The sequence below is a fragment of the Acipenser ruthenus genome, chromosome 5 (genome assembly GCF_902713425.1).
Source record: "Acipenser ruthenus chromosome 5, fAciRut3.2 maternal haplotype, whole genome shotgun sequence".
Taxonomy (NCBI): domain Eukaryota; kingdom Metazoa; phylum Chordata; class Actinopteri; order Acipenseriformes; family Acipenseridae; genus Acipenser; species Acipenser ruthenus.
This window is the reverse complement of record NC_081193.1, coordinates 73,582,186-73,592,513: the sequence shown is the minus strand read 5'-3', so window position 1 is coordinate 73,592,513 and position 10,328 is coordinate 73,582,186. Positions and strand designations below refer to the sequence as shown.

At 38.2% G+C, this 10,328-nt stretch overlaps 1 protein-coding gene across 2 annotated transcripts in view; it reads left to right on the top strand.

Moving 5' to 3' along the window:
• Positions 1 to 10,328, top strand: part of LOC117402994 (zinc transporter 6-like) — a 34,953-nt gene that overhangs the window by 4,557 nt on the left and 20,068 nt on the right. For both annotated transcript variants that reach the window (XM_034004787.3, XM_034004788.3), the window contains one exon: positions 680 to 764. In XM_034004787.3, coding sequence (XP_033860678.3) covers positions 680 to 764 — 85 coding nt within the window. The remainder of the gene's footprint in view (positions 1 to 679; positions 765 to 10,328) is intronic.

The following is a 10,328-nucleotide window of genomic DNA, read 5'->3' as shown; positions in this document are numbered from 1 at the left end:
AGAGAACCATTGTGATTGTGTAGGCATCTTGAAATTATGTGAATTAATATAAATCCTCACACAGTCAAACACTTATTTTTGAATTGCTGAACTACCTCTTTTTTTATATTGTTGCTGAGCACCGTGAACGATCCTTGTTTAGTAAAAATGGCAAGTACAGAATTGAAGCAAAAAATGAAGCTGCTGCTTAATTGGCATCAGCATCTTTACTGCACCCAGATAATCCACTGTGCATGTGCAAAGCTATGACATCATCCCAAAGATCACAACCCTCTTTGCTGAGGCATGGCCAGGAAAAGCACACCTTGATGCTTGCCTTGCAAGCTGGTATATTTTGATTTCCATGTATAGCAGCTTACAAAAACACAATCTCCCTAATTCTTTATGTGGGCAGCTGGCTCTACACTATAAACTGGGCATTTGTGAAGACATTGACACCTGCAAAGTTAATAGGCCAACACCAAACTGCATGTCACGATACTGCTTACCGCTGAGTTGTATATCGCAGCAATTTAAAGATCTGGATGTAGTAGGTCCAGACATGCTTTCACAAATGTAGTTTGTTATTTGTATTCACTTCCTATTATGTTTGTACATGTTTAACATGATCTAATGTTTGTGTGTTTCATATGCATGACATTTTATATATCTATATATACACACAATTTTTTTTTTACAGTCATGGAAAATTTTGCTGTTTGGCTTCTTAAACTTGATGTGCACTGGCTTACTATTGATGTGGTGCAGCTCTACCAACAGCATGGGTAAGTGAGAATGAAAAATGATTTGAGAGGAATTTGTCCTCAGCACGTGTGACATGAACGACTTCATGTTCCGTGTTCAAGTTTGTGCAGCTATACTCACAAATTGTTTTTTAAGTTCATTCTTTCAACACTGCAAGGTCCAGGAAAAATTACCACTCCAAAACTGGTCTTGAATACGCCACTATTTAATTTTTGCATAATTGTTTTCTATGTAGACGCTGAAACTATATAATTAATTATAGTGGGGGTCTTTTTGCAAAGTTACTTGTTGTGAAATAAGTTAAAGTGGTAAAGAAAAGTGTAACATTTAAAATATGAACTTATTTAATAAAGTACATTTTGTGTGGGTTTCTACTTGTTCAGACTAAGTAGGAAAAATAACATACCAGTATCCCCTCTCTGTGTGTAGTACTGGCAAGAATATTTGCGAGGCCATGGTTATGTATCCATTCCCTCAACCAATGGGTCAATAATAATGTCCATACATATTGGTGCTCTACCTGCAGGGAAATTAGATTTAAAATGTCTATTGTATATTTTTCCTGTTCTCTTGTTAATGAAGATATTCTTCTACCTCTAATTTAGCCTAAGGCTTGCTAAACTGACCTAATTTGACCTCATTATTTTGATGTTTATCCAGTAATATGGTTGGTTATGTCAACAATGTAGTTTGTCAGAATCCATGACAAAAGTCCATGGTATAGAAAAATATATTTGAAAATCATTGGCTGGAATGCTGGTTCAGTAATGTGTGTGGTTAAGATCAGTGTCTTGTATAGTTTAGACCCAAGCTATTTTCGACTGTAAACTTCAATTTGGAAAAATGTTTTGTGTTTTTTTTTTGTTTTGTTTTTTTATTTGTCACATATTACCGAAATAATTCATTGGTACCCATCTGCCATTAAACAGTTGTTATAGTATTGCACTTGATGGATGCTTGAATTTGTCATGGGAGATTCAAATTTAATTGCAGTTACCGTAGAATGATGAGATACCTGGTTCTCTGTGGCATGAGTGTATGTAAATTGGAGTGTTGAAAATGAAACCTGTACTTTTAGTTCCTACTGTATTGTTTTTATATTAAACTACGGAGCAGAAACTGAAAACAAACAAGTTGTAGAGGAGTGGTCTTACTTATGCTTCAGTAGCAGTGCTTTGAGTATGGGTTCAACAGGTAGAACAAAGTATAGTATTCTCTTGCTCTTTCAAACAGTTCTAATACCAGTATGTAGCCTATTGTAATGTTTGGTATCAAATATATCACTTTGTGGAAAATTCTAGATGTTGGTCTTCTCAAACAAAAAGATCAAAGCATTTTTGAGATCCTAAAATTAGTTTGATTTATGAACTGATATTGTACCTCAGGTGCCATGTTGCCACTAAAATGTAAAATAGATGACTCTACAGGAACTTGTGCGTGATACTGACAGTACATTCAGATCAAATTTTGCATTGACGGATTATATTAGGTTACAATCCGTTAGAAATGTATGTACTTTAACTTGATCCCAGCATTTCTTTGGTCAACACTTCTACCAGAATCGATAAACATCTCGGTCATTGCTCTAAAGGTTTCTCGTCGGTCATACAAAATAGGGAGTGGATTCCCATCCACAAACTTGAGCTTCCAGTAAGGCATTTGAATTGGACCTGTGCTTTAATAGATTGTTTAGGAGATTTGAGGTCAATTGATCATATAGAACAGAGGTTCCCAGAGTGTGGCCCGCAATGGCACTGTCTGCGGCCCTCGTCAAACGTTTCTAAGATTTTTCTATATTTTCTTGGAAAGAAGACTTGGGCCATTACAAGTTAATTTTCTGCTCAATATCGGTGCAAACAGCGCACACACAGCACGGCGCTACTGTAGTTTTAAGAACATGAAAACAAGACACATGATCGCCGAAAAAAGCCACTCAGCTGCTCCGAGCAGCCTCCGAGCATGCAAATCATTTTCATGCAGACGACGAGCTATAGTTATTCTGCTGATGCGTGGGTTATTTCTTCCTGGAATTTCTCGTGCTGTAGCCACTGCTGTCTGAAAACGATTACGCAGATGGATCAGTTGGATGTGACGGCTCTGGGCCGGTGTGGTGGCCCTCTGCCTTCCAGGACATGGCCTGTCCCTCAGAGTCGGTTTCCTGGTTTCTCTAGTCTGCTGATTTTCGATGTTCTGCTTCAACATTCTTAGGGCAACTTATCTCACAGACAGGCCACCTTCAGTCATGCTGATAACAACCAGGAGATCTTCATTACTCAAGCGGGCCGTGGTCGTATCTTTCGCTGTTCTTTCGTTAATTAAAATCATGTCTTTTCAAATGGATTATTTTTGTTATAGTTTAGCACCAATATATTCAGTACCAGTAAGTATTTCAAAGTTAGGTTAACATTTATATTTACAAATGTATTAAATGTAAAAAAATTTTTTTTAATGAAACATCAGTATTACAATTACTGAAATAATTTATAATAATGAAAAATACTTACTTTTAAAAAGTCAGTTGGTTAAACTCTCCTTTTAGCATTAAACTTGATTTACAGATGTGTATTAGTGTTTGGCTTAATTGTTTGTATAAAGTTATTGAATGATCTTGTATTCAATAAGCTTTATTGACAAACCAGGAAGTGAGGTGAGTTGAGAAGTTGTACAACATGTAAGCTGCTACAGTAATACATCTGTAACTTTGGAATCTGTCTGCACCAGCTGAATTCTTGATATGAGTTATTTCTTCACCACATCTGAACCCCAACATTACATTAGGTACAGTAAATCATTTTTTTTTAATCTGAAAGAAAACCACTTGCAGGTACCATAAACATTTCTAAACCTAAAAAAATTATCCAGTTTTGCAAAAAGAATTGCAGATTCTGGACTCTTCTGAGATGGCATTATTGTTGTTATGCACGGTAGAAATCCATATGCTTGAAAGGCTAGTGATTTCAGCTCATCATCTTACTAGGGAAGCTGTTGCGCTATTAAATCATCATTAAACTCCGGACAGTAAACTATATCCAAATATATTAGGGGTGCACTGATAAAGATTTTCTTGGCTGATACCGATAGCCGACAGTTATCTACCCATGTCGGCCGATACTGATAGGATACCGATAATAGTAGATAGTGCAACTTCATGTTGACTCAAAACTTTTAGACACCCTACAATTTGACTTGCGAAAGACTTGATTTATTGGAGTTAATAAAGAAAATATTCAGATTTTTATTTATTATTTTTAAAAATTTGGAATCACCAATTATTTTTTCTCATTTTCTCCCCAGTTTGGAAAGCCCAATTATTTTGTTTCAACCCGGCTCACCGCTGCCACCCGAGCGCTGACTCGGGAGAGACGAAGACGGACACACGCATCCTCCGAAACGTGTGCCGTCAGCCGTCCGCCTCTTTTTCACTCTGCAGGCCCGCCATGCAGCCTCCTCAGAGCTACAGCATTGGAGGACCATGCAGCTCCAGGTGACTTATAGGCAGGCCTGCAGGCGCCCGGCCAGTCTACAGGGGTCGCTGGTGCACGGTGAGCCGAGGACACCCTGGCCGACCTAAGCCCTCCCCACCCGGACGGTGCTCGGCCAGTTGTACGCCACCCCCTGGGAACTCCCGTCCACAGTCGGCAGTGGAATAGCCTGGACTTTAACTGGAGACGTCCAGGCTATAGGGCGCATCCTGCACTCCACACGGAGTGCCTTTACCAGATGCGCCACTCAGGAGCCCCTGTTTATTTTTAATTTATAGACTGATGTCCTACTGTACTCATAAATATTGACACACATTTTTAAAGGGAGATGCAGCATTTTTAGTCACATTTGCTACTATTTAGTCGCAAGTCTGGAGCCCTGAGAAGTGATACCACTATCACTACGCAAGTGGGTCATCCTCCATTCCATTCCATACAACCTAGTCAAAATATTTATGGATTGTGGTGTAGGTAGGTCAGTTTAGCCACTTATTTCTTTATTTTTTATTTCTTTCTTTTTGTATGGTAATAAAAATGTAATACCGCCATGATAAAAGATCCTATAAGAAGAAATAAATTCTGTTTCTGATAACTGTCTGTTCACATTTATACTGTGTTTGAAATATTGCCCAATGAGAATGCATCATCTCATTTCCAGCGGGCTGCTGTGTCTGCTCATTTGTACAGCTGGGTGAACTGAAGCAAAAGGAGGCCAAATGACTGCCCCTCACACAAAGAGACGGCAGCTAAGCTGAGTTTTAAACCCTTTGCTTTGTCCTTTCTACCAAACAACCTCTCTGGTATTAATTCCTGACCATGCGATATTTGATTCAGATCAGGTGTGCATTTTGTTTTGATGGCTAAAATGCTTAATTCTCAAAGACAAACCTGTACAGAGAGAGCAAACCCACAAATAATTACAGTAAGTAATAACAAAGTAAGGTTATACCGGTAGTAATGTAGAACTGGAGAGTAAAAGCAGTAAAACAAATTATTTTTAAACTTCCTCCAAAATCTTTCGATGTAAAGTTGCAAACCTTAATCGTGATGTAGTACTCATACATATGTGCATTTATCAATCTGCCTGCGGCAAACACAGGACTGCAAGACTAAGCTGAATGCAAATTACATGCAGGAGTTGCTGTACATTCAGCATCTTTAAAACTCGAAATAAAGTTTACTGATAAACATGGTAACCAAGCTTGTGGTAGACATCAGTTAGTCTTTCTATAGATCCACTATCTATGTCATGGTAAATAATAAATGGGTCATTCCACTGTATTTGTTTGTCCATAAAGGCTGGCTGAAACGCCATACCATTTTAAATAAAAAAAGCATGTGGGTGGGGGGGGGGGGGGGGGGTTGACTCAGGCAGGGGTGAAATTACAGGCATTATTAAAATTAGGTAGATAGATTCCGTTTTCAATTCAGAGGTAGAGCACAGCACACAGTCACGCTAAAGAATCAAGAAGTGCAGGTAACATATTTATTGACTGGTGAAATACAATTCAAAGTTGCTGCAGTCTGTCCACTTTTTTTAAACAAACGTTCAACTTTAAAGCAACAGTGTGCAGTGCAAAAGCACATAATGAAAAACCACATTTGTAGGTGAAAAACACTCGAATAAAAGTTGCTACATTTAAAAAATATATAAACGTGAAGTTTTTGGTCCACTAAAATAAATGGCTTTACATAATCTCTGTAAGTAAGAAATTGGAGTTTCCAGTGTGAAAACACAACATGAAATAATACATTAAATTAGCATCCAAAGTAGCACGATAGCATTGAAATGTTTAATACCAAAGAAGCTCTTGCAGTGTCTAAAAAGAAAAAAAAAAATCATTCAAAATCGGGGCATTGAATCGGCAGAATCCGGTAAAGTAACCAAATAATACATGGCGGTTTAATGTAGAAGTCTATGTCAAAAGGCTGTTAGTAAGGGCCCAATTTCAACATATTTGAAAATAGTGGCAGTTTTTTTTACTTCAATTCAAGAATATTTTAAAGGCCTGTTTGTCCTGAGTCAGTGTTTCAGGCTTGCTGTATGGCTCTAAGCATAACAGACTCTTTCTCTGACTCTTGTGAGTTTTCAGGTTTTTCCTCATGTCTGTATATGATTATTGTATCTCCGGGACACTCAGTATGGGTTCTCTACCATACAATATGTACAGACTTCAAGAACAACCAGTGCTGCTGTTGTCTCCACAGATAATTTCCGGGAGAAATTGATTTTGTTTCCACTTCAAAATGTAATTTTTGTTTGCCCACACAAACAGCCAACAATCTGCAAGTCCTCCAGCTAAACAAATTTGAAAATATAGGGGGTGATGTAAGGATACACGCAAAGTGATTTGCGGGTGCAAAGCCCCCATAATGCTGCCGTAAATCATGTTTAGCAGCCGTAAAGTCTGATTTTACCGGCCGCTAAAAATGCAGCGTATGTAAAGAATGGTGTTCACCTGACGTTCTCCACCTGTTATCAAATTTGCACTTTGCCGTCATTAATCCATTAAAATTATATTGAAATGCATTCAAATGAAGAAAAGAGCATGGAATTGGGCGGCATCTGGATACTAAGCGGGCACAAACATTATAATGTGATGTAAGGATTTTGCCTTGTACTTCGGCAATTGCTGACCCTCCAAAAACTTTACACCTCTTCTTACAAGGTGCAAACCATTGTAGAAGCGAGTAACTAAGAGCTGAATAAAAGCATACACCTGCAGAGACCTGTCATTGGCTTCAGGATGGCTGCTGTGGTACACTTCCTGATGTAGTGACACTTGGCTCTTGTTGGAGAGGCAGGAACACGTTCAGAGGAGAAGGACAAGACAAAGAAGACCTTGCATATTCAATCTAAGGGTCACTTTGTTTGGAATGCCTGAGGATGCGGTGAAGTGTTATCGTCTCACTCCGCAGGTCATCCTAGACCTAATAGCTGAATTGAGGGATGAGCTAGACCCCAGCATCAATCATAGGGACTGCAAGCCCTGCACATGTGAAACTGCTGTGTTCTCTGCACTACTTAGCCTCTGGTTCCTTTCAGAACACAGTTGGAATGTCTGGAGGGATAGCCCAATCCACCATTTCCAGAGTGCTTGGCAAATTTCTGGATGTCATGCTAAAAAGGACAGGCCAATACTTAGCATAACTGATGTTGGCTGAGGCTTTTTCCAAACAATTCTGTTTCATGTTGAGTTGACTGTAAGGACTCTCAGCTTCTTCTCAGAAAGCTTTCCTTTTCCTTGCACCAAGAGGACTTTGCTGCCCTTATTCTGAAATTTTTTTTTGGTTTATTTCAACAGTGACTACTGCTCTCTGTACTCCTCTCTACTCTGCAGGTGCGGCCACAAAATATTCCAATGCGCTCAATGAGACCCTCATTATCATAATTGTGGATCATTATTTGTGCGTGTTGAATAATTTGCATTGCTCCTCAGCTTACGTAGGGCACATTGCAAAATAATTTCCTGGCAGCAATGCAATTTGAATTTTGCATCCACAATTATTTGCACTGCACCTATACTTGCATCACCCCCCCCAAATTTCTTCCCTTGGAACACAATGCATTTTTAAATGGTCTGGTCTGGCTACATTTGATACCATGTAAATGTCTTTACAAACCCAAATTTGTGGTGTAAATTCTATAAGCCAAGAAAATATGTTTTCTTTATTTAATCTTTTTCAAAAGTAAGCCTGAATTACAGTGCTTGTTTTTATGTGGTCTCTTCCATTTGAAACATTGTCTTGCTCAGTATGTTAAACCGGCTTGCTGCAGTATGTGAAATGAAGAAATCATTTCATCTCCAGTATTGAACATATTTGAAAAATAAAACTCTGCAGTAGCTGGGGATTTAACCAGCTTGGAAGGTCGACCTCAGCTCTGGGCTGAATTGTAAATATGAGTCTAGTGTTTTAGCTTCCTTTGGGATCTGTCCTTTCCATCCATTAATTGCTGTTTGGCTACTTAAAGTCTAGGGTTTACTGTACCATCTGTAGCTTTAAATTACTTATGTGCACCTATTAATTATTGCCCAATCATTAGGGAGGTTCTCATGTTTTCTACCGATACATTCCAGTAGTTTTGTTTATTCCGTTCAGGAAGACAATGCCAGTGAAAAGCACGAACAATCAAGAGCAGTGTACTGAACTAATAATGCATATTTTGTTTAATTGCTTAGGCTGTTTTTTGGTGTTATGTTTAACCTTCTATGGGACCCAGCTCAATGTATTCTACCTACCTAAACACATCTTTCATTTTTATAGATTTATTTCTAGGGGACAGCTTGGAAACAGATATGTTTAAGTTCTGTAGTATCATAATATTATGATGCATAGTACTCACTTTGCATCACACAGTCAACAGGGTTACAGCTAGTGAAATAATTTCATAAATCTAACTTGTCGTGCACTTCCATTCACTGTGGGTTTCACGTGTGCTGTTTTGGAAGAAGCTTGTTACTTATTGCTAAGAGGTGAATTGTTTGTTCCAAGATTTTTGTACGCCTTGAATTTTGTATTGCATTCAAAACCACACAGAAACCTTGATTTTGTTTGAGGCGTATTTCTGCTGTAATTTTGATTCTTGCATTCTTAAAGTTGTACTTCCCCAAGACACTTCATTTTCTGTCCCTCATTATTTTGAGAAGCAGCAATTCAAGTAACAATAATCTGATTTAGACACAAATTAGTGAAGCTTTTTCTAATGTTGTACATATAATTTAGCTTTGAATAACGCTACGAAAAACATGAAAAATCGCAGTTGAAATATGCAACCTCCACAGCTTAAGTGACAGAACATGGTGCCATGTTATGACCGCCTAATCTGTCTGCATGTCTGGAGAGGGCCTAATGTGGGAAGATTTGTCAGGCAGCTCTTTTTACCAACCTGAGCCTTAAGCCACTAATGTCATCTTGGGCTCGAGCTATATCGATGTAGCGTTTCCTTTTAAAGTCTTAAATTTCCATGCAAGGGCCTGCGAGGTGGATTCTTGTTTTCAGTCAATAAAGCTTTTAGTTTACATATTGAAGATTTCTGTTTTTAATATGCAGCATTTGAAGACACCCGAGCCGGATCGGTCGATATGTGTTTCATAAAGCAATGACAGCAGAATGCTGTAGTTTGCAAATCTCTTCCCTGAAATATGAAAACTAGCTTGAATTTCTTGATCTGAAATCGAACGTTTCTGCTCTGTTCTAATGGGTGCACAGCAGGCATGGGACAGGGAATGAAATGGATACCCTGTAGATAATTAGGAAGAGGACAGGCCCCTTTAACTTTGCTTATTCCCTGGTAACCAGCCTGCAGTTACATGTAATGCTAGAAATGGATCTGCTCCCCTGGGCCGGAAATAAAATGGCACAAATAAATCGAGTCGAGTGGCTCAATGTTTGTCTTGTGTTCTGCAGACACCATTAAAAAAAGCTGGTTTCATTTACCTTTATTGCACTTGTTTCTTTTATCTTGATTGGTCTGTTCTGTAAACATACACAACTGTCCTTAATCTTCTTACAATATATTACAAGGCAATACATTTTCTTTCTCTCTTCTTCTCTTGTTTGGCAAGCACTTTTGCTTTTTTTCATATCCTTTAGGAATGCACTGGACTGCTTCTAGATTTAGTTGTAAATCTTGCCCCCTTTACTAATTATGATGCAAGACTTTGTCACAAAATTTGTTTTAAATAAGCGCTTTGTGCACTTTTATGTACTTTTTTAATTGAAAACAAAACAAAAAACACTGGATAGTTTAGGCTGACCCAAACTGGCCACTGGTAGTTCTACAGCAGTATTATGTGCACCAAACAAAACCAGGCCAGGTATGATTACCGCTAAATGTATAAAACAAAAGAACATATACATCATTAGAGTTTTAAAAAATATATAACTATAATATAGCAGTTCCAAGTGCTGCTGCTCCCCCTATTCCTAAGTAATCGCTCTCAGTAACATCTTCATAAATAATGCCGCACTTGCCAGTGCAATGAAATGCGTCTCGTCCAGAAGCAGTAAAGAAGCATAGCTTGATCTACTCTTTTTTTTTTATTTTTATTTTTTATTATTATTATTATTATTATTATTATTTACAGAGTAGGATAGCTA